General features: G+C 37.0%; 1 protein-coding gene across 1 annotated transcript in view; it reads left to right on the forward strand.

Annotated features, from left to right (window-relative positions):
• Positions 1-24,734, forward strand: part of PIK3C2G (phosphatidylinositol-4-phosphate 3-kinase, catalytic subunit type 2 gamma) — a 198,604-nt gene that overhangs the window by 15,101 nt on the left and 158,769 nt on the right. Inside the window, 4 exon segments of the mRNA XM_010002943.1 lie at positions 3,701-3,803; positions 10,114-10,184; positions 16,642-16,705; positions 20,237-20,359. Coding sequence (XP_010001245.1) covers positions 3,701-3,803; positions 10,114-10,184; positions 16,642-16,705; positions 20,237-20,359 — 361 coding nt within the window.

Consider the following 24,734-nt stretch of genomic DNA (forward strand, 5'->3'; position numbering starts at 1 on the left):
ATCTGTCCATAGGTTTAGGAGTGCCCCTGAAAATGATTTTATGATGCCCTTCATGAAAGATGTTGTATAAAAATAAATTGGGGTTAAGCAGCTTGTGTCAAATAACTCCTAGCTCTCAATGCCAGCAGCAAGCCAAAACCAACCCTTCTTATGTGACAGTGATGAATCAACCTTTCATTTACTCTTTTGCCTTTAGAGCTATGGGTCACAAGTTCAGTGTCCCAAAATGCCTAATAAAACAAAGCACATGACTGTATGTAAGAATATGGGGCTCTCTGGTTTTACTTTTTTGTTTCTATTTTGTTATTGATCTGTCTGTTAGCAAGAGGTTGCAGTAATGCAGCAAAAGAATGTAGTTTGAGGATATTTATAAGCTTATTTGTAAATATGCCTTTTTTTTTTTTTTTTTTTTAAGGCATTGGATTTTTTAAAAGGATTTTTTCATATGTATTTTTAATGACATCCAAACTCTACAATAGTGTAATGTGCACAGTTACCTTACTTCTTTGCAGTTAACCAACATACAGAGTAGCAGTGTGGAACAGAAAGATCTAAATGCTTATCATTTATGCTCATATGCCTGCCTATGACTTTAAAGATGACATTTTTTGCCTTACCAATTCTGTTCTCAGAGAACTGAGACCTAAATAAGAATTGGTTTTCACTCAAAGTGAAGTTTAAGCTATTAATTATACATTGGGCACAGTAACATTCATGCAGATTGGGATCATAAGAAACAGGCACCTTTTAGATTAATATGGTCTTTGTAAAAAATAAACTTCATTTTCTCTTGTCGCTGCAGATTAGACTTCTCATTTAGAGATGCTGCTTAACTGAATCTTTTTTTTTTTTTTTTTTAAAGTCTGATTGAACTGCAATAGGATTTGGAGCTTAAAGTACATCAGAGAACCTTGATGTGAGGAAGCAAAATAATCTACTGGTGAGGGATTCTCAGGAAACTGAGGGATTTTTCCCTTTCTGGTTTATTGTGGTACCAGAGGCAAGTCACTTTACTTTGACCATTTCGCTACTGTCTCTTAAAGACTGCCTTTTAACCTGGCATTCTCAGCAAAGCTGGATTCTCCACGTAGTAACTCCAGCCAAAAAAAAATAGGAGGAAAACTGCTGAGTTAATCATATTGTAGCATTTTTATTTGTGTTTCCCTTACAGAGCTCAGATCACTGTAAATCAGTTACTAATAATCGTGCTGTCCTCTAAAGGTGGCAATATTAATTTTATCTTAATATTACAAGAATAGTAGCACATCTGCATAGTGTGTTGCAGCTGGTGGTGTGGCTAAAAGGTCATCTGTCAATCTATGGCAGAGCTACGTCTGTTTCTTGTGGTTCGCTTTTCATCTAGACCAAGTTTCGATATTATTTTTGAGGTATTAATCCATTTTGTCTGGTCTCTTGTGTCACACCACTTGTCAAAACTTTATCTTTGTATTTGTGCAAATAAAATCCACTCGTGAAGTCAACTGTATGGCCAGTACTTCTGACTGCAGTTTTTCAGGCAGCGTTGCTATGTCAATAGAGGATTTGATGAGGTATAGAATCTGCCTGACACAGCAGAGCTAACAAAACACAATGTAATTATAACCGCAAAATTCAACTTTTTTGTGTAACTTGTTTCTCCTGCAAGCCTGATGACATGGAATAATTATACTTGCAAAAGATAGTTTTTATACATCTGTGGTACATTGTAACTGCAGAGGCAAGTATAGAATGCCAATTTACCCTAGCTGAATGCTCCCCTGTATTGGTATAGCTATACTAGTTCCTGTCATTAGCTGGGTGCAATGTTGCCATTAAAATAATAATGTGTGTATGGGAGGAATAAGGAAAAGCTAGACAGGACTCACAACAGTTTTTTCTATGTAATGGTATTGTTACTATGCTTGTTGGAAGGTTGAAGGTAAGACAGAATGGAAAGAGCAGGAATATGTGTGAGATAAAAGGTAAAAAAAAACTCCACAGATGTGAGGCAGTTCCAAAGAATGCAAGGATCATGGGACAGTTTGTCATTAGAGTAGTGAGGCAGATGTGATCAGGTAAAATGAGGAGTGGGGAGTAGTTTCAAGAAAGCCATAGGTATGCACAACACAGGTATGAGATGAGAAGCAACAGAAGAAAATCTACACATTGGTACAGTTTCAGGAACTAGCCCCTTGGAGTTTTGCTTGTAAGGAGATTTGGGAAGGGTTGAGGACGACAGTAATACACTTTATACCAGTACAGGTGTTTCACAGTGTTGGTGTTAACTACTCTCACACTTACATCTGTAATTTATGTTTTTTAAAAAATAAAATCCTATGTCTACACTTCTACCTTTCTAAGGACCTTTAATGGATAGTATGTCCTTTATTTAAGTACAGTGTAATATAGATGCAGAACATGTATCAGTTGTATGAACTCCCTGTCATTGTGCTGAATGGCAGTTAGTTATGGCACACTATTGAAGTTTAACCATTCATTTGTGCTGGGGACCTCTGCTGCCACGTGTTATGAGTCTCTCCCCTAAGTCCCACTTTCCCTGATTTATTAATAGGGTGAATGTTTTTTTTGGAACTGAATCCAGCCAGTTCTATTCAGACATTCTATCAAAAGCACTTTTAGGTACAAAGTAACACACTTTACATCTGAATTCTGAGTATTCCATGGCACTTGACAAACCAGAAAACTCCTCCTCTTTCCTTCATGGCCCAGGAAGTTCTGAAAAACTGGCTGTACTGTAAATCTGTAAAAATATGGCTGGAGGCATGAAAAAAGCAAATTTAATCAAATTGAACACACAGTAGAGCTGGAACTGGTGCTGCATATTAACTTGTTTTGGTGATTAATTTGTCTTTGCAAAAATCAGTGTCATTTTTCCTACCCATTGAACCCAAATGAATGTTTAAAATGTAAAATAAAATGAAGTTGTTGTTTGGGTTTTTTTGTTATTTCACCTGATTAAAACAAAAAGTGGAAGGGAAATTATTTTTGTTCCAAGTAGTTTTAAGAGTGATAAAGTAAGAAGCTACTTTTAAGAGGCAAATAAGGGGTTCCCCTGTTAAAGGTGCTAGATCATCCTTGATCCAAAAAGCAGTTTGTAGGAACCACTCCAGCTGAGTGAGTAAAGCTCTATGTCTGACTGTAGCTGCCATATGATTTGAGAGGGAGGAAGACCAACTCAACTTCTTTTACCATCTCAGTGTGAGCTGCACACGTTGAGAACTTTGATTTCTTTGAGAATCGAGGGACACCTGTCTTAATTTATATGACTTTCAAACTGATATTTAGTATTTGATTTTCAAGTTGAGTATCAAACACTACAAGTCATTCATTAGAGGTGTGTTCATAACTAAGGTACTTTTAATAAATTGAATTAATCTGGGTTTGAAAAATATTCATGAATGGTCTCAAGGTTTGGGAACGTGCAGTTTGTTTAGCCTTCATTGTTGTTGTGCTACAGAATGTAATGGTTGAAGATGGAACTAAGCAATTATTCTTAAATTGTTTCACCAGAGAATATGCCAGACCCAAACCCCATCAATTTTCACAGGAGTATGTGCCAAGTAAAGGTTTTATATTATTCAATATTATTTGCACTTGATTTTAGACCACCAGTGCTTTTAGGAGAAGGAGAGAAGAAAAAAAGACAGTGGCAAATAGAGATAACCATTTACTATTTTTAATTTCCCCCCCCAAACTGCAGCAATCATACTTTGGGCAGCCATGAGAGTCTTCGCAAAGCAACTACCTGCATTCAGCTTCGACTGCACAGCACTAGTACTTTGAAGCAAAGTTTGGCTCGAACGGTACGTCATCTTCTTTGCCTTCTCTTTCTTTCACATCCCCAAAGGAATAAAATTCTACTAATCCTTTTATGCAGCAATGTACAGTAATAATCAAAGAGAGATTATTTGCTTTCCTGAGAATGCATATATTATTGCTGAACTCCAGTTGAAACGTGCTAGGGAACATCTCTGCTTTGCTCTGTACTTGTATCTAGTGAATTACTGTAGAAAACACACATCTAAGACCAAAGCTTACCTTTTAAAAAAAAAAAAAAAAAATATCAGTTTTACCAGCATCTTATTCTATTTCAGGTGGTCAGAGAATTCGTATTTTCTATTTTCTTTTCTATTTTCTCAAATATAAAAAAGGCAAAATCACTTGAAGTAATGTGTAAAACTAATTAGATCTGGTTTCTGGTCATTATCACTGAAAAGCAGAGTAGGCTGATAAAAGGCAAAATCACAGTTGGTGTATTTGTGTATGTATGATGCATACTTGTGCATGTATGTGCTTGTTTGCTGACATGCAGAAATGTCTCTAAGCATATATAGTCCTTTTTAAAACATTGATTTATCATAATTTTAAATCCAGGGAGATTCTTGTTTTAGATTATTTGTGTTTAAACAACCTTGTAATGGATTATGGAGCTTTAATGACGCTGACCTATGCTACCTAATGTGAGCTTTATTCCCAGTGGACCACGTTGAATTACTTCCAACTCACTGTGCAGTACAGCAGAAGCTTTGTTCTGGGCAGTGTTCACTGGCAGTGTGTTAACTCTGAATAGAGTACCAATAGTACCAGTTATCTGCTTTGCATAGGTATGCTTCCAGCCTGATTCTGTCAACACATGACTCAGATGGTAGAGTTCTACCAAAAAACAAAAAAGGTAGGGGCTCTCTTTTCATTTCTGTTATGTGTCACAGGTTCAATACAATATGTTACCTGGAGCATTAAAAAAAGACAATAATGAGGCCAAATATATATTAATTTTTTGTAAACATTTTATCCAGTTGATAGATAAAAACAGAATCATTTAGTGCTGATACATGCAATCCTGACTTAAATTATTGGCATTTTTCACTACCAGTATTATTAACTTATTTTTTTTAAAAGCATTGATTCTTCTTGGTATAGTGTAATCCAAAGGAAAGTAAATTAGGAAATGTGGAAGCTTTTATCACCTGGTTACTTCTGCAAAAATTATTCAGATAAATGAATTGCCAACTGTTTCCTATCAGTCTAGAGAAAATAAGTTGATATTTGAATAAACCTTCAGAAGGGGCTGAGCAAGTGTCCCTCTCATGTCCTTTCTCACCCCACATCCAGTCACCATTGGAATGAGTTTGTCTTGGAAAAGTATCTGTGGTATCTTGTTGTCAATTAACTGCAAGTTGTTAAGATTGAGGAAGGAATCACCGTATGATTTCTGTTGTCTGCATTAAACAGAGTTTAGATGGTCATCATCATCCTTTCTGGTGTCAGCTCTGTGACAAGACATCCTGTGTTAGGTGATGGAAAACTTCCTTTTTCCACATAGTTCAGCCAAGGAAGGGCTTGAGAACAATTAAGTTCTGGTGATTAGGTATAATTATGGACATACATAAGTATATGTAATGGTGGAAAAAAAATATTAACCATTTTTAGGTGGGCATCTCTGTCTTCTAAATGAAGCAATATATTACTGACCTAGTTGCAGGTTTCCAAACGTTTCCTGGCCTGAGAAATCAGTGATGCAAATTAAAAGTTTGATGTCAATACATTTTGCTACTTACATGCTTTTGGCATATTTCATATTTTTTACATACATATAATATAAACAGGGAGCCTCAAAGCAACTTCCTGAAAATCTCCCCTTCAGACTTCCAAGACAATGATTGATTCTCTACAAGCTACTTGTTCTTCAAACAAGAAAAGTTAAAACATAGAGCAAATTATCTATTTGCTGTATATACACCTGCTATTCCTACAGATCTTCAAAATTATCTGCTTTGGAACCTAATGACATGTTCAAGAGTCTCTTCTGAGGCCTTAAAGATTGTTTGTGTGCTAAGGAGGTAAAACTCTCTACCAGTGCTATCTGGAGACTGCCTTCATAATTCTTGCTTACCTTACATAGCACTATTGAAATAGAGTTGCATAGTTAAAAATATCTGTACATGCACATTACTAATATTTTACTATTGTGCTTAATGATTAATATAAGGGGATACTTACAAGTAATGTGCAACTAATGTATTCTTTTAAAACCAGACAGCTTATTAACTTTGGCCAATAACTAAATGTTCACAGTTCTTTTGTGAATTCAGCTGAAGAACATATCTTTTTTCAGGTGAATACTTGCTTCCTTTCCTTTTGTGGGAAGCTGATGTCCTGTTAGAAAGCATTCAAATAAAGGAAATTATCTTGAACTGAGCAGTTACAAGCAAGAAATTTGGCCTAGTGTTTTACATGGAATAATAGATCTTTCAGCCAATGGCTGACCTTTAATTTAATTTTTGTTTTTTGAGACATGAGATTTATTAACTTTAACATGCTTAAACAACAGTCTTTTAAGACCTGAATTTTACTCATGCTAGATTCCTACTAAACTTTCAAACAAAGCTTACAGAGAGACATTAAGTTTCTATTTATGATATAGAAACACTGAATCTCAGTTTTATACTGTCTAGCCAGACAAATGAGCTTCAGTTGACAAGAGTGAGAATTTCATACCTTGCAGAATTTTTTCCACACATTGAAAATCTGAGAATAACAATGAATGTGGAAAAAATCCAGTAGTCCTCTTGTCAAATGGTGGCCTAATATACATGGATTACAATAATACTTAGTAACAACTGCTAGATTAATATTGCCTAAGCACCTGTCCTACTTAGTATTTTAACCTAGGCTGTCTTTAAGAAACAACTCTTCAGCACAAACTCCACAAGTTGCAATGGGTCAGAACTGTTAAATTCCTAGTGGCTGGTTGGTTTTTAGGAAGAAATGCTCAGTGGAATAGTGTAGAAACAGAAACCTTTATCCAGATACCATTTCCAGGGGGTGTTCTACCTACCCAAGAGGAGCACCAGCAAGTCTGTCAGGACCAGACAAAACCTAATGGAAGAAACACAGTGGTGTATTGAAAGCTGCAGTGTTTCCTTTTACTCTGGGTCCAGTTCTGTAGCTCTCTTTTGGTCTACCTACTCCACCCACACTGCATTCAAGGATCTGAGGCAGCCCACACTGAACTCACAGTCAGTTTTCTTGTTACTGTTCTCTGGAACTTGTGGCATTGGCCATAAAACATAAAGCCACATGCCTAGAGGCAATTTTCTCAGACAGTTATGCACATATTCAGATACTGTTTGTGAGCTAATCTGTTTTCAATCGCTGGTAGACTTTGACATGTGATCTGTAGGATCCTTCCAATTTTTTAACTTTGTACTATGTTATTTTATAGAAATTTTCACTGAGGTTGTAGTTTCATTATTGTCACAAAAACTTTTTCATATCTTACCAGCCCTTTTGTGTAATAATCAGCTATATGTGTTCAGGTGCTAAATAATTCACATAAGCCCAACTTTTGCCTTAGTCCATCAGATCCCCTTAAGTTTCTGAGTTCCCATCAATTGCACATATCTAATTTCTCTCAAAGCTTCAGGGCTTCCTCCTTCATGATATCCATGTCACACTGTTTCCAAATTCATCTGTCCATGTCCTCTAGTCCCGTCAGTGTGTGAGATTAAGGAAGAAGTTTGTCATTTATCACTCCTGTTCTGTAACTCAAGCTTTGTGCCTGTGAGTGCTCAGTTCAGGTGTGCTCTGCTACTTATAAGGTCTCCAGAGGTGGCAGTGTGACAGCTAAGCATGCAGTGACATTATAAAAATGAAGGATGGATTCTGCAAAAACATGGACACTACTCATCTGTGGGATAACATGACTTTCAAAATAGGACAATATGTTCTGATGAGAGTCAAGGTGGATGTGATTAACTATTGTTCTGTCCAGAAGTAGCAAAATCAGATCATGATGTTATAGCAAGAAACTATGGAGAGTTTGGTGTTATATACTTCCTGGAATGCATGCTTCTGGTTATGGTAGCACTATGAAATATTCTCAGGGTTTGGAATGTGCGTTGAAGGAGCAGAAGTCAGATACTCCAAGCTTCATAGTATGGTATGGACAGAAGATGTAAATTCTGAGCAGAACCAACAGTTATTAAGTCAGAATATGTAGCACAATTAATGCTGCACTCAGGAAGCTGTCATCCATAAGCTATTTTGCTTTTAGAAGCAACTCATTGGAGTTCAGAGGCAGATTCTGAGATCAGCTGAGAAATGACCAACCCCACTTAAATGCATCCCCCAGCCCCCAAATACTTACCCTGCCTTTTCCTCTATAACATTTAACACTCTCATGTCAGTACACTGAGATAAGGAACACAGGTGTTTGTGTAAGACCAAATGGCCAGACAAAGTGGAGCCTAGTGCTTAAGTCTAAGACACATACATTCAATACTTAATGCATGAGAATGTTTTCTTACCTTCACCTCCTTCTATTTCATTCATCTAATTCATCTTTCATATGTTGCCACTGTGTGATAAAAGAGACAGTAGTGCTCCAGATGGGAATTCTTTACAGAACATCTGTAATGTATCTAGCTCAGCAAGATTCTGCTCCTTAAATAGTGTTATTGCTAAATCTCTATATAGAGAGTTAAGCAGAAATAGTATGAATTAATTCACATGTTAATTAACATATTTAAAGTAAATCCAACCATAGCAGAGCCTTAAATTGTTCAACAATGTTAGCTTCAGACCACTACTATACTTCAATAACAATAAAAAGTTGCTAGTGTGGTCACCTTATTCTGAATAAATTTTCAATATTTGAATTAAGTAACATTAAAAAATTAGGAGAAGGCCTTTTTAGCCAACTCAGTAAAATACCCTTTCTTTTGAATTCTGTTTTGGGGATGAAAAAGATAACAAAACATATTTCATCACTACTGGATTATGCTGTTCTCCCTTATTTTGAAATTGAATAATATTATAGAATGCCAGGTTGGAAGGGACCTCACGAATCATCTGGTCCAACCCTTTGTAGGTAATTTTTATCTACTACTACAGTTTATATGATATGGCTCAGAACCCTGTCAAACTGTGATTTAAAACTGTCCAATGCAGAGGAATCTACCACTTCCTGTGGAAGACTATTCCAATGTTTGATTGTCCTCATGGTGAAAAATTTTGTCCAATTGAAATCTCACCAGCAACAACTTGGGCCCATTACCTGTTGTCTTTTCCATAGACAACCTCCATCTTCTTGGTAGCCACCTTTTAAGTACTGGAACACAGTAACAAGGTCTCCCCAAAGCCTTCTTTTCTCTAGGCTGAGCTAACCTGTTTTTCACAGAATTTTTTGATTTGGAACAGACCTTAAAGATCATCGAGGTCCAACTCCCCTGCATGGGCAGGGACACCTTCCACTAGAACAGGCTGCTCAGAGCTCCATCCAGCCTGCCCTTGAAAACCTCCAGTCATGGAGCCCCCACAACATCTCTGGGCAGCCTGTTCTAGTGTGTCACCACCCTTACACTGAAGAATTTACTCCTAATCTCTAACCTAAATCTCTTTTTGTTCAGCTTAAAACCATTACCCCTCATCCTCTCACTGCAAACCCCTGTAAAAAGACCCTCCCCAGCTTTCCCATAGGCCCCCTTCAGGTAATGGGAGGCCACTATGGAGTTCCCCAGGAGCCTTCTCTTCTTCAGGCTGAACAACCCCAACTCCCTCAGCCTGTCCTCATAAGAGAGGTGTTCCAGCCCTCGGATCATTTTCCTGGCCCTTCTCTGGACACGTTCCAACAGGTCCACATCTTTCTTGTGCTGGGGGCACCAGAGCTGGACTCAGTATTCTAGGTGAGGTCTCACCAGGGCAGAGTACAGGTGTTCTCAATTTTGTTCCCTCAGAAAAGGAAGCAGAGAGATTGTGGATGCAAACTGCATTCTGCTTCATGGCTAGTGTATATTGCTATTGCAAAAGAGTGCCTTTTGCTGACTGTAAGAAGACAGGAGAAGCAGGGTTTACTGGGGCCTGGCTATAGTCTTCATCCATGGGTAGCTAGAAGGAACCTACTGTAACAATCTGGTTTGGCCTCCTGTATGGTACAACTCAGTGTAACATGAAAGAAATTCACCCAAGAGAATTTCAGACTGAAATATCCTGATCACTGAAAGAAGAGCTCCTAAAAGAACACGTGAACTTTGAAAAAAACCAAGCAAATCTCTCTAACATACATTCTTTCTATCAGAGTACTGTATCTCACTATATGTTCCTCTTCCACAGCATGAGGATGACCAAAGGCAGTTTAGTGTGAACCAGCTGCTGCAACACACTTGTGCGTGGAGACTGACTCGGTAAGAACACTGGTATTTAACAGTATTTCTGCTTGTAATTGTTTATATTTGTAGTGAGTCTTGTGGCCCTAAAGCACAATTCCAAGACCTACTGGAGAAAAGAATTATACCAAAGAGAAATAAAAATTGTTCAATGTTTTAAATTCTTATTTTCAGACTTAGCAAAAATAAATAATTTATAGATCTGTAATTTTTCCCCATTCTTTTTGTTTCCTGTAATTGAAGGTTTCATTAGAGCTTTCAAAAAATATTACCCAAAGATCTCCAAGATTGAAGGAGCCATAATTTTCATGTGTGCATTGCTCTTAGAGAATGCACTTAGATAAAGAAGCTGTTAATACATTTTGTAGTGTTTTTCATCAAAAGTATGAGTATTTTGCTAAGAATGTTAAATGCCACACCTGTCATTTGGCAGATGGAAGAAAACAGAGAGATAGTAACTTGTTCAAAGTGAGTGTCTGGTGCTTACTGAGGACCCATCTGCTTTTCTAGGAGCATGGCCCAAATTTCTATTCTGGTTCTTGCTATAAAGAGAACAAGCCAATCAGACAGTCTATACACACACTACTAATTGACTGTTTTATTTTTGTGATGTAAAGCATGTGGTATTTTCCATGGCAAAGAGAGTCTTCAGACAGTATATGTGGGTAAAGATGTTGAGCTGCAAATCAACTATGGTCTGCAAAGTTTCCTCTGCTACTGCAGAGCAATAAATAACTTATAGCATAGGCAGTAAATACTTTCTTCGTCTACAAGTTCAGTAAATATTGAAAAAGTAAAAGCTTGAACTGTGTTTGGTCACTGTTTCCTGTTTGTCCCATGAATTGTTGATGAGTAAGGGAAAACATTTTCTAACAGTGATCACTCAAAGATCTATGGTCTCAATTGCATTTCTAACTCAGTTGAGAAGAAAAGGAGTAATAGCGAAGTGACAAAATTTTGCTGTCCATAATGTGCACAGGAGCTCTCTGTGATGATTTTCAGGAGGTTTTTTACAATCCTGAGTTGTGTGTTTTTGTAACAATGGCAGATGAAATTTTGAGAAGATAAATGTAGGTGGGAGGAAACAGTCTTAAATCCACATATGAAATATTTGTCTCTGAGTTGGCTTTTACCACCAGGAGCGAGTACCTGGTGTTATAATAGTTCTGAATGTCAGGTGCACAGCAGCTGCAAAACAGATAAAATAAATGTTGGGAATTATTATGAAAGAAGTTAAAAACCAAAAAGCAATATTATGCCACAGTATCAATGTAGGGTGTTCATTGATCTTTAATATGGCCAGTAGTTGTGCTTCTACCATTTCAAAAATTATGTAATAGAACATGAAAAAGTGAAGGTCAGCAAGAATGCCTACAGGAGTGAAATTCCTTCCAATGTGAGAACCAAATAAGTAACAATATTCTTCGTCCTGATGAAGAGATAGTACACCACCAAAGTTGCAGAAGGCAAAAAAAAAGGGACTGGGAGAAGGAAGATCACCCACTGTAGGAGAAGAGCATGTTTCAGACAATCTAAAGAACCTGAAAGTGCACAAGTCCATAGGACTTGACGATACCCATCTGCAGTTTCTGAGGGAACTGGCAGATGAAGTTGCAAATCTGCTTTCTATCATATTTGAAATATTGTGGCAATTATGTGAATTTCCCACTGACTGGAAAATCATTATGGGAAACCATAATGCTGTTTTCAAAAAGGGAAAAAACAATGACCCAGGGAACTACAGGCCAGTCAGTTTCACATCTGTGCCTGGCAAGATCATAGAATCACAGAATCATCCTGGCTGGAAAGGACCTTGAATCATAGAGCAGATCTTCCTGAAGACTCTGCTAAGGCACATGGAAAATGAAGAGGTGGTCGGCGGCAACTCGGCTGCACCAAGGACAAATTGTACCTGTCCCAAACAGGACAAGATAGCAGATGAGGTGTATAGGTACAGAACAAGATATATTGCAATCAGCACCAGGGTCTTAACTGTTTTAAAGTAAAAAGTACAAGCACAGTCAAATTGTGGGGAAATTGGGAGATCGGAACAGAAATTGAGATTAGAATGTAGAAAGTATCTTAACAATAAAATGTACTACTAGTAGTTAGATCAAACAATAAAGGTTAACTATTCAAATGTTGCCAACTTACCTATTACCAAGTTTTATACTTGATCTGGAACATTAATTACTGACTTTAAAAGGATCCTACTGTCTTAAAATATAAAACTTAATTATTAAAGATTGCTTAATATTAGATTAACTGATGAAGACAGTAAGGGAGTTAACGTCTCTCATCCTCTTACCGCCACAGCTGGGTGTCCCTTTGTGGAGGACAAAGTCCAGCACACCTCCTGGAAAAGTGCATGGGAGTCCCTCTGCTCAAAGTTGGAAACAGGCTTCTATAGAATGAAGTGGATTGACTGCTGCATTTAACTATTTAGTCATACCTCCAAAGTCGCTCATTGGAGAATAAAAGGAAAACAGTGGAAAAAGCCCACGAAGGTGCTTTTCTCACCAAGCAAACTCTTTTGTTTATCTGCTTGTTCTTATTTGATCTCCATTTTGGGTCTAGTTGTAGGCCATATTCTTCAACACCCTTGTGTTATGAACATAAACTTGGCCCTCTGTTCATTCAGAATTGTTAGCAACTCAGAGCTTGCTAGGCCCTTTCCTTTCCCACAGGAATCTTTCCACTCCTGGCCTGGGCTTATAAAATGAAGAGACAAAAAGCAATTGAATCACAGAGGGAAACAAAGGCAGGTATATTGAGAGATGGAGCATCCTGCTACAGTACCTGACAAATTTGGTGACCTTTTACCATGGGGTCACAGCATTGGTGGACAAGGGGAGGGCAACTGTCATCATCTACCTAGACTTGTGCAAAGCATTCAAAACTCTCCCACACAGGATTGGGGATGTTGGTTGATGAGCAGCTTAACATAAGCTGGCAATGAGCAAATACAGCACAGAAGGACCTTATAGTGGCCTTCCGATACCTGAAGGGGACCTATAAGAAAGCTGGGGAGGGGCTTTTTACAAAGCCATGTAGTAATAAGACAACACTTAATGGCTTTGAACTGGAAAAGGGTAGATTTAAATTTAGGCTAGACATTAGGCTAAGACATTAGACATTAGGCCTAGATTTAGCCTAGATGTTAGGAAGAAATTCTTCATAGTGAGGGTGATGAGGCACTGCAACAGGTTGCCCAGAGGAGTTCTGGTTGACCCCTCCCTGGAAGTGTTCAAGGCCAGACTGGATGGGACTTTGAGCAGCCTTGTCTAGTAGGAAGTGTTCCTGCCCATGCAGAGGGTTTGGAACTAGGTGATCTTTAAGGTCCCTTCCAACCCTAGCCGTTCTTTGATTCTGTGAACATCTTTGTGTTTATTCCACGCTGGGATATATGTTTGCAACACGTTATGATTTCCCAGTTCTACATGTAGTTAGAGCTGTAATAGAAATGAGGTAGGTGGAGCAGTGTAATGGAGATGCAGTAGAATGGGCTCAACACAGGCTCTGCAAATTGGCCTGGAACCTTGGAAGACCAGGAGATTACTGTACCATATTGTTGTATTTTCACAGCTGTGAGTATTTAGACTAGCTAGATAAAATAATATTTAGGGTTGTCTGCACATTCTGTAGTTACATTTCTGATTGTAGCATGCAAACATTTGTGTTTTAGAGAACATATTGATTGAGATGCTCAGTCTGCTTAGATCTGGAAGAGAAGGAAAAAGAACTGTTTGAACTGGCCTGAGATGAAGTAGAAAGAATAACCTGGAACCATATCTGTGTAATAATCAGATTTGCTCTCTCAGATAAATGTGAACAAATGAAACTGGCCTCTACATTGCTTCACACACTGATTTTCCTAACTTGGAAGCAACACAGTGTAAATCAAAGAGTGCATCAGATAATCTGACATTGTGGAGCCAGTAACTATAACATGGTGACTTGGTCTGATCCGTGCAGTTAGGCACAGCTTAGTTAGGCGGCATGGTGATGGAACGATTTTAAAAAGGAAACCTAGCATTGCCAGGGTGCTGCTATCAGGAGACTGAAAAATGTGTGCTGCAAGTATATGTTATATACTTGTCATCTTCCTCCTATATAGACCAGCTGGTATCTAAGACTGACACTCGAGTTGTTTGTACCTTTTGTTTGGTTTTCTTTCAAAAACTGTTAGATCATATTGCTTTGCTAAAAGCTCCAAAAGTGTCCTCAATGACAAAGAAACACTGAATGCTCATGGGTTGGTTAGCATTTCTATATTGATACACAGCTGTCAAAGCTGTACAAGTATGAAGTAGGTCTGTGTCATAATATATGGGTATTGTTAGTTATCTAGCAGCTGAAGATTCAGGATAGCATTAGTAGAGGTATTTTGAACATTGTTACAAGTTGCTGGATTTGTTTCCTATTAGGTATGTAAAATTATAGCTACTTTATACAGAAAATTCTCTAGAGTAGAATAAACTGAAGTCAAATATGCTAATTTTTGGGTTAGTATTAAGCGATATGATATTATTGTGAAACCTGCATTTAAGCCAAGCATGCTGATAAACATGCTTACCTCTACACATCAAGGCAACAAGGCAAGCTCATATGTCCAGGAATACTTTTGAGCTGGGTAATGCTGTGAAAAAGATGTTATGCCTGGAGACTTGGTCAAAGCAGAGCGACAACTTGTATTAGCTATCATTTAACAGGATTACAGGAGGAATTGCCAGACAGCTACTCAACATACAAACTGCCTGGCTAGATAAGGCTAGTGCAGATTGGAAATAAAATGCTGTTAAGGCAAAACCATCTGTAGGAGGAGGTGAATACTAGGCATATTCATGGAAATGCACTCTGGTATTATCACAGGGAAAGTCACCTAATATTTCTCTGTTCTGTATGATGATTTCAGTACAATGACTCTTTCCTTCTCTTGCCATACAATATATATAATGAAAGTCTAACCACGTACCGTGAAACCTGTACTTGGGACCATAGTTGCAATTCTAATCTCTGTTTGCTCAGTTAGTCCAACTAAGATACATGAGGGTGTACACAATTTCTCTATAAACAATAGTCCATTTGCTGTGAAGCAATCAGAGCACTCTTGTGACTTTCTGCTACCACATAGCAATGGGCAGGGGGTAAATTCCTTCTAAGCCTTCTGAAGAGAGAGGTCCCTAATAGAAAAGAGTTAGTGGGGGGAAAAAAAACAACAACAGCTGAAGGATAAAGTGATAAAGGAAAACAAATGAACACTGAAGAAAGAATATAAATAGAAAATTCCACTTTTTTATAGAAGCACGTGCAACCCTGACTGCCACTGGGGACCATGAAGGCAATATTGTGTCCTTTTTACTAATCAGTAGTCTGTGCAGGGTGGGAATTAAGGTTTCTTTATCCTTTCCTGAAGATTTGACCCTACAGAGGAGGCGGTCAAAGGAAAAGGAAGGTGTATTCCTGTGTAGCAACCTTAGCCATGGTCTCATAGGCACGGGTTTTGTTTTCTTCCAGTTGACAAATAAGTGATGTCTAGCTTTTCACTGTGCTTGAAAGACAGAAAATTACACACATGCTTCTGAAAAGCAAAACTCCAATTCTGGTTATTTATTGGGGGATAACACTTGGAGCCTGTGGTTCTGAAATGGTGAAATTTACAACTGAAGCATCAGTCCTGGAGTTCAGCATAGAGAGTTGTATACTCCTGTTCATAATCCTAATTAATCTAGTGAAGATTTCATAATGCACAGCAACCTTCCTGCACAAACTTGATGGTAACTTTTTTAGCATGACAAAAGCATGGGACAATGAAGTGGTATATGTCTACCTACAGAAGTAAAACAAATTCACAGCATAGGTAATACCATGAAAAAGATAGTTGATTAAACAGTTTGAATATGTAGAATTGAGAATTAGAAGCAAAAAAAAGGTTAATGAGTTATGTAGCTATAGTGTCCTTTTTATAATAAACACTTTTATACTTCTGACTTAGTATGGAGTTTTGAAAAGCAGAGCTTTTACAGATGTTTTGCCTGATTCTCTGCATTTTTAGTCTGTGAAGTGCTTGAGAAAGAAGACATTGTAGCATGTACTTTAGTCCATCCTTCTTCATGGTAATATTTAGGTACTTGCTTAACCTTAAAGAGTAAAATAAATGTGATTTGGCGTTCAATAGACACTGAAATAGCAAATTACTTGCTGGAGTTCTTTCACTTGGGAATCATGTATCTTCCAGGTATAAGTAAAAGAATTTTACATCTATGCTTTGGAGCAAATTACTACCAAAAAACCATGGAGATCCAGGCTCAATTACATGATGCCTACATAAACACTTGTGATTTTATACCAACATAAAATCACCGTCACTATTCCTGTTTTATAGAATGTTAAAAAAACAACACAAAAAACCAAACCTGTTCTCTTTATCCAGTGGTTACTAACTTGATGTTGTTTTATTTTTTCTGATTTCCAGACAAAATCTTGTTTCAGTTCTTATGAAATATAGAGATCAAGTGGAATATCTATTGCAAAATGAGGTATTTGTTCTCAGTTTAAGCATTCACTTCTACCTGAAAAGTATCTAATTATTAATCTGTCTCAAATGCAATTAAAGAAAACTTTTAATTAAGGTTGTTTAACCTGACTTCAAAGGATATACATTCTCTTAATAAAACTTGGCTTGACGTTACAAAGAAAATGCTTTAAAGTATCAAAGGCGACTGTTTCTAAGTGTGACGAAGTGTGTGGCTAAAAACAGGACTGTTTGGGTTGGCAGTATAGTATTTGAAACTATTATAGGTATACAGTACACTATAAGTATCGGCAAAATTTGTCCCTGATTTTACAAACCCACAAGCTGAATGTTTATATATTTACAAAATCTATTCAAGCATGGATTTGCAGGATTAGGTTCAGGCAGCAAAACTCCTAAGAGCTTAATTTTTAAGTATTGTGGGCTACCGATTGGATGTTACATGCTCAAAGGAACAATCTCTTAGGAAGTCTTCTCTACTAACTAATGTTTTAAGGACAAATGTCTAAAGGACAAATTAATATTTGAATTCATATTCCATAACTTCGGAGAACCAAATGACTTCCTAGGGTTTGGAACTGAGAGCAAATGAAGGGCATTAGTTAAAACAAAGAATAGTGATATAGCATGGAGATATTCCAGTGAATCCCTTCCAGAGTTTTAACTCATTATGCTAAAATATGGATTTCTTTGAAAAATAAGTTTCAGAATTCTTTCGCCTATATTTAAGTCCAGACCTCAATCTTTCTGGAGTCTTAATCCATAGGTATTTCTCTTTTGAATGGTCAGAAAGCATACACATACACACAGGTGTGTGGACATATAGATAGACATATATATAAATGCACGTATACATACAGACATGTACACGAATACATAAATATAAAATATTACATATTTAAATAATTATACATAGAGAAAATATTCCACATTTCTGTGTAAATCCTTAACACATTTGTTGGAGTGTGACAAGCTACAAAGTAAAGCCCTGGTTTTGATACTGTGTTGGTATTAACCAAACTTTCCTTTGTAAGCAGTTTCTCAAAGGGGACTATTTAGTGTATAAAATGTGATGTAGTCATAACCATTTGGAAAACTGAGGTCCCCAAACTCAAATATGCATCTATATTTCTTTACTGAAGTAGACCCATCCGTGTAGTAACTTAGATTGACTTGAAATTTTAGGGCCTAAATAAGATGATTCCAAATCCAAAGAAAGCTATAATCTGAACATTAATGAGGCATTACAATCTACCCTCTGCAACTGACTCTCTGTAGCTACTCATCAGACCTGTAATGAAGCATTCTTAATTTTTATTTTTTTTGTGCAAAAGATTTTTACCTTAGTAAGCAGTTACTTGAGATCATTAACTTTTCCTAAAGGGAAGACAGAACATTTTTCAAATATTCATGCTATGCAACAAATATGGATGTGTTACTCTAGAGCTAAATTTCTCTGTGGTTCTTTTTTTTTTAACAAGGTTTTTTCTACACAGGGGCATTTAATAAAGTTCATATGTATAGCTTAAAAGAGCGGGATTGCAAGTTAATGTCATAGGTAAATCATCATTGAGATGTTTTCATTCAGAGGCATCAAAGTTATGGAGATTTTTCAAACCTATAATAATTAAAACTAGTGTTACTTCTTTGTTTTAATTAGTGGCTTGAAAAATTATGTAATATTATAAGTTACATATATATAAACTGTAATGTTATAAGTTATAGTCATAAATATATACTGAAGTATTGTTCTTTGTATCCTTGTTTACTTTTTTCTGTAACTTCTGATTATATTCCCTTAAGAAGGTTTAAAATTGGAATCTTTATAACTGCCCCCTATCCCAAGGTCACATAGAAATAATTATGTTGATTTTTAAAGCCAGGACTCACATCAGTGAGTGGGTTGTTACCTCAATCCATCCTCAACACACTCTGAACTTTAAGCCACTGGGAGTTACTCACATATCTTTCATTAAGTGCACACATACATGCCTAAGTTCTGTGTTCAGCTAGAACTTCATTAAGCATTATTGTTAATCAAACAGATCTTGAGATTCTCATTTAAAAAAATAAATAAATCAATACTTGTTCAAGGATTAAAACATTTCTATTAAAAAGGTCTATTAAAAAGCCTTGGAGATACCAATATTTCTGACTTATGTGACAAGCCCACTGTATTACTAGCAATGATCAATAAATGCAAAATTAATTTTATTATGTATAATGCCTCTATACAATGAAAAAAAAAAAAGGTTTAGGAGGTTTGACACAAGGTGGGGGTAGGATTGGTATTGTTGGGTTTGAAATGTAAAGCACACAAGTAGCTGTTTTGATTGCCCTGATAATTGCACTTAATTTTAAAATCTATTCAGAATGTAATGTTAATCTTGTGAGAAAACTTTGTAAATTTTTAATACAGAGTGTAGAAGTTGTAGAATCAAGTAGCATTTTTTTACCGTATAAATAATTTAAACACCAAAGCATCCTTCAAAGGTTCTGGTGGTATTTAAATATGTAGAGGGAAAAAAAAAACAAACACCAAAACCCAACATATGCAAGACATTGAGCATAATTCTTTTGGACTTTCAGAAAGTGTAAAACTTCTGTAAGAAATTAACCTCTGTCTTCCCTTCTTTGGGAAAAAAAGTCAATGTCATATGTCTACATATGGAAAAAATTTTAACATGCTAATACTCAAAAAGAGAAATGGTGTGAAAGAAGTGACCATTCATAATATAAAATATTACAGATATTTTTAATATACATATTCTCCTTGATCTGCAATACCCTCCTTAGAAGTAGTCACTGTGAATTTGTATGTATTTATTTATTTTCTTGAACATACAGTATGTGGTGTCGGAAGATTGCATTTTTCTTCCTCTAGGATCCAATTTGGTTGGTTAGTTTTAATTTCCCAAAGTATTTATGAGATTATTCATATTTTTCATATGGTAGTATTTAAAAATCTAAATTTATTATCAGTAAGATTTAATAGTTTGAACTATATATATATTTTGCAGATAAGCTAGTTGCAGAAGTACTCAGTCCACAGGTGTCAGATTATGCAGCCTCCCACGCAGTCATTATTTTTAGGAGGAACATGGCTTTCTGCCATCTCTCAGAGATGGACAGAAAACAATAGTGGGGATAAATTCACAGTATCATGAAAACCTCAGAAAGTCTATGAATCATTTGGGTTCATGTTTATCAGAAGTTTCTTCACAGTTCTTCTATGCTCATGAAGTTCAGACAAGCCAATGTTTTACCTCAAAATCAGTCTAAGATGCCCCATTTGTCAGTTTTTGAAAAGGCCTGATTTGTGGAAGGAAACTGGACTTCAACAAAAATTATGCTATCCTCAGGAAACTATTGGTCACTAGAGATTTCACTGTAGCCAGACTAATGGTGTTTGTGAATTTTGCATGAGCAGATACGATCTTCTACATACTCACATGAAGTTTATAGTAAGGCATTTCTGATAAATGGTATGTGTCTACTATTTGCTTTTCTTTTTTTCTTTCCTTGCTATCAACAGCATAAAGTTGATACTGTAATTGAAGTAGCTAAAGCAATCTGCAGTGTCCTCTGTTTTGTGGAAACCAGAGACATTACTGATGCAGTCAAGAAACTCCATGCAGTGCCATTGGAGAAAGCACAGGTAAAAAATACAAGTTGATGTCCTATTTTTGTCTTTAAAACTGGAGCTTGAATGAGTATCACTAATTTTCTGATTGATCAAGGCCATTCTGCTGTCTTTTTCTACATATTTTCTCTCTGATGAGCATTAGTTAGAGGCACTGGAAGGAGAGGGAAAATAGCTTCCAATTTAGGTAAAGGATGCTGGAGATCACAGAGAAGACATTGCTGCATGGCTCTGGGCAGAACCAGCTGTGGGCTTCCAGAATTAGTTATATGGGTGCTGTCTCTCTGCAGGTTAGCAAGTATTGTTAAGGACAAAGCATCAGGAAACAACATAGCTCTAGTTTCTTGCTGTTTCTCAGAGCTGACCAGCTAATTCACGTAATTACCTTCTCTTCCTTTATTCTAGGTCATGACTCACTGTAAAGCTCATTTCTGTAGCATCCTAAATCTTTTCATGTCCACTTCAGCATCAGTTATTAGAAGTCATTATGCTGGGTAATTCCAGCATCAGTGAGTCTTTGACAGCACACATGTTATCTGGTATGTTTTTGATTTAAATTGAAATGAGAGTATCTCCATATAATGAAAGTTACTCCTGTACATGAGAAGGCAAATACAGTAAAGAAAGAAATAATAAGTAACAGGGGACTCACATGTTCTCCTTTTCAGTTAAACCTCAGGCTGTCCTAAGAGGCACTGGGCAGATCAGCATCTTCCCCTTGAGAAAAATATTTTGTCAACCCAGAATCTTTCTAAAGAGATAGAGCTTGATCCAGTAAAAAGAGAAGGACAGTAACAGACCATGTTCTCCTTTAGAAAGAAATTGGAGCAGAAGAAATGTATTGGGACTAGTTTGTTAAAAGATTTATTTTTGAGTTTAGAGAAATTTAGTATATTTTCTCTTTGAATGTTCAGGTCAGCTCTGTGAACCCAATGTGTAAACTGCCTCCTATGACTGGCTTATTCCTGAGTATCCCTGAGGCCATTTTCAGCCTCTCTGAATTCCAGCAGAAAGATACAGTGGTCAGAGCCAAATCAGTTCCTATTAGCATGGCCTGTCCTGAGCAATCAGAAAACCCCCAAGCGTCATGCCATGAAGAATGAGATAATGGGATAAAAAACAAAGAGTACAGGTCATCTTTTTCAAGTCTAAGGTTTCTGTTGATGTTCACGTTTGCTTCTGTCTGTCTTCTGAGTCAGTATCATGCAAATACTGTTTTTATTTTAGAGAGGAAGTGATTGTTACTAGGCAAATAATTTAATTATTAGCTGATCTATTCTGCTGTAAAAGCAAACAAACTGACAAAAAACAAAACAAACAAAGAACCCCTGCTTCTAGTGTTCCCAGCTTGCCGTTGGTCGTTCTCCAGCGTGTGTCCAGCTTCCAACTCTGCTGTATAGACAGGCTCCATTACGTACAGGTTCTGTTGAACACACTTCCATGTGCTTCCTTGCACAGAGGGAGTAATACATTTTCCTTATTTCTGTTTCACCCATTTAAGTGAAAAGCTCTTCAGAGCAAGGAATGCCTCTTCTTATCTGTATCTACAGTATCCAGCACAGTGGAGTGCTGGTCCTGACTGTAATCTCCAGAGGCTAAAAATGATAAGTGGTGGTGATGATAATGATGGTGTTTGCTCATCTATAATAAGCAAAATGATACTGTCCCTGAATAACCTTTTCTGAATGTTAAAAAGATTCTGTCTTGATTGAATATTTTATCACTAGTCTTAAAATATTTTTCTGTCCAAATATTCACATAAGCAGCTGCTTGTCTCCCCATTTCTCTTGGCTAATACTGACTAGATTGTTACTCATTTTTTAAAGTTTTCAAGTTCACTTAATATTCAGGCTTGGTTAGTTGAACTAGTTGTCTGTCTCTTGAAGACTTCCTGTAAAGGCTGTCTGTGACCTTGATTGACACCCCTTTCACCCTTACTCCCTCTTCAGTGAAGCAGACCTGACTAACAGCCGACTTCAAACAAATGAAAAAAAAAAAAAAAAAAAAAAAAGAAAAAAAAAGAGAGAGAAAAAAATATATTAAAAGAAGTCAAACTGTTCCTGCACCAGCAAATGCCTTTGCTGCTGCTTGCTTTTTACTCTCTTGAGAAATAAGTGCTAGGACAGTTGATTAGACTTCAGCAATCTAGAAAAAGTTCAGTTTTGATTTTATGAAGTACTTTATCTTTCTCAGCAGCAACTGAACTATAACTGTCATAAAAGCAATAAAATACATTTCTGCGTGTTCTGTAACTCAATTTTTATGAAAACAGAGAATACACATTCTATTCAACTATTTTATGTATAGAATAGTATGTAAATATAACAAATGAGATTTTATCTGTATTTATCAATATTTATACAAAGATAGTGGACCAGTTTTCCTGTCTGTATCAACATGTGTGGCCACAATTAGTACCCAGCAGTTGAATGTTTGATGGACTACTAACTCCTCCCAATTTTTTCAGTTAAACTCATACCGAAGGGTAGAGGCATTTTATATGAATTCTGGGTAGTGATAAAATTATTAGATCTGCAATGCTAGTGTATCTTGTCAGTTTGCTTGAATTGTTTCTGTTATGTTCATCAGCATGATACCCTCAAGACTTTTTGCTAGGTGGAAGAGAGTCTTTTTTTAGACAAGCAAGTAACCTGCACAAATAAAGTGAAATTTTTGAGGCTGTTATATTTCAAGCAGTGCAGCATTACACATCAAGAAAGGGAGGAATGCCAGAAAAAAAGTTCTAAAAAACTTTTTCAGCATGATTTCCTGATGCTTTATTGTATTGTAATGTGTGGTTTTGTGTGAAATTCCTTTTAATGCATCTATTTGGCAAGCTCCATGTGCACATAATGCCTCAAGGAAGCTACTGCTTACTCCTTACAGTGTAAATTACATAGGATGCCAGTATATGTTTGTGGATATATAGCTGTACATGTGTGCTTGCATACTTAAAAAAAATAACTCCAATGTGCTTCTATTTAATTATGGTTTTATGAAAAAAAAAAAAAAAATCAAAACAAAGAAGCTTTATTCCAATCTTCTGTGCTTAATTAAACTGTACTTACTGCCTCCTTACTGCCAGTACTGTGCATTTCTGTTTCATGGTTAAGAGATTATGAAAGCAACTGGCACCAATGACATTTTCTTCTCAACGCATTGTCTCTCTTTATATGTGTGATTCATTCAGTCTCTAACTGAGCTACCCCTAGGATTTTAACATCTGTTTGGGGGAAACTCTGGGTGTGCTGTACAATTAATGTTTTTCACTTTTTTTTTTTTCTTCCCCCTCCCCTCTTACAGCAGCTCACACAAAGTCCAAGGAGATCAAATCCTGCCAGAACAGGCACTAATCCGCTATATATTAAATGGGCTACACTATGTTGAAATTATAAGCGCTGTTCCAAAAGATTGTTTACTTTCCAAAATTTGAGAGAATTGAACAAAGGTCTCTGTTCCCATTTGTCTCACTGCATTATAAAGATTGTGAAAACATATTTCTCAGCCTGGAGGTAGCTTTTCTCCCCTCAAGTGAGCGTTTGACTTCTCTTCATATTTACCAGACAAACGCTGGCAGCTCCAAGTGGGTACCGGAGGGACAATGTACATCCAGCTCTGTACTTCTTATGCATGCATTGTAATTTTTAAGAAGCATCTTGCTGAATTTATGTGTACTAACATAAAGTATTCTCAACCCTCTGGAAAGGGATTAATAACTGCAGAGGATAGTAAACCTTTCAGGGACATGGGTTCAAACAGAGTGCAAGCCATGGGCAATACTGAAACACAGAATTAATTTGCTGATCCTTCTACTCGAGGGTTGCATCTCGGTATCTTATTTCTATGTCGCTTTGGTACATGTGAGCCTGATGTCAGAGCCAGGTGCAGGCAGAGCAGGCTGAGCAGTGGCAGGTGACACCAGGTACCCACACGTGCCTTTGAGCCAAGGCTGGGTCCCACCTGTGGCCCTGGGCTGCAGGTGCTGCCCATCCTGCTCAGAGCTGTGTTGAGCTACCTGCTGTGGTGGCAGTTCTTCCTGCGCAGATGAGGATGCACAGGCAGTGTAGCAATATTTAACTTTGCCCAGTGTCTGAGAAGGGTGGAGTGAGGTCTGATTGATGGCAGTTATTATACTTGGGGGTTTAGCAGAACAGGTTTTTTCTTTCCTTTAAAAAGAAAGAAAGAAAAAATTAATTAAGTTGGACAGTTCAGTCTTAATAACTGACCTTTCAGTGGTGAAAAAAACCTGCTGACAGCAGTGGCATATGAGAGATGGGAATTCAGATAATGAATTAATGTTAGACATCAAGAGCTGTGTTAAGCACCAAGAGTGTAAACACCTGCTAATTCACTGCACTTAGTATTTCTTGTTGGCCATTTCTGGCTAGCT

Source organism: Chaetura pelagica, unplaced genomic scaffold (assembly GCF_000747805.2).
Source record: "Chaetura pelagica isolate M959 unplaced genomic scaffold, ChaPel_1.0 scaffold117, whole genome shotgun sequence".
Lineage (NCBI taxonomy): Eukaryota > Metazoa > Chordata > Aves > Apodiformes > Apodidae > Chaetura > Chaetura pelagica.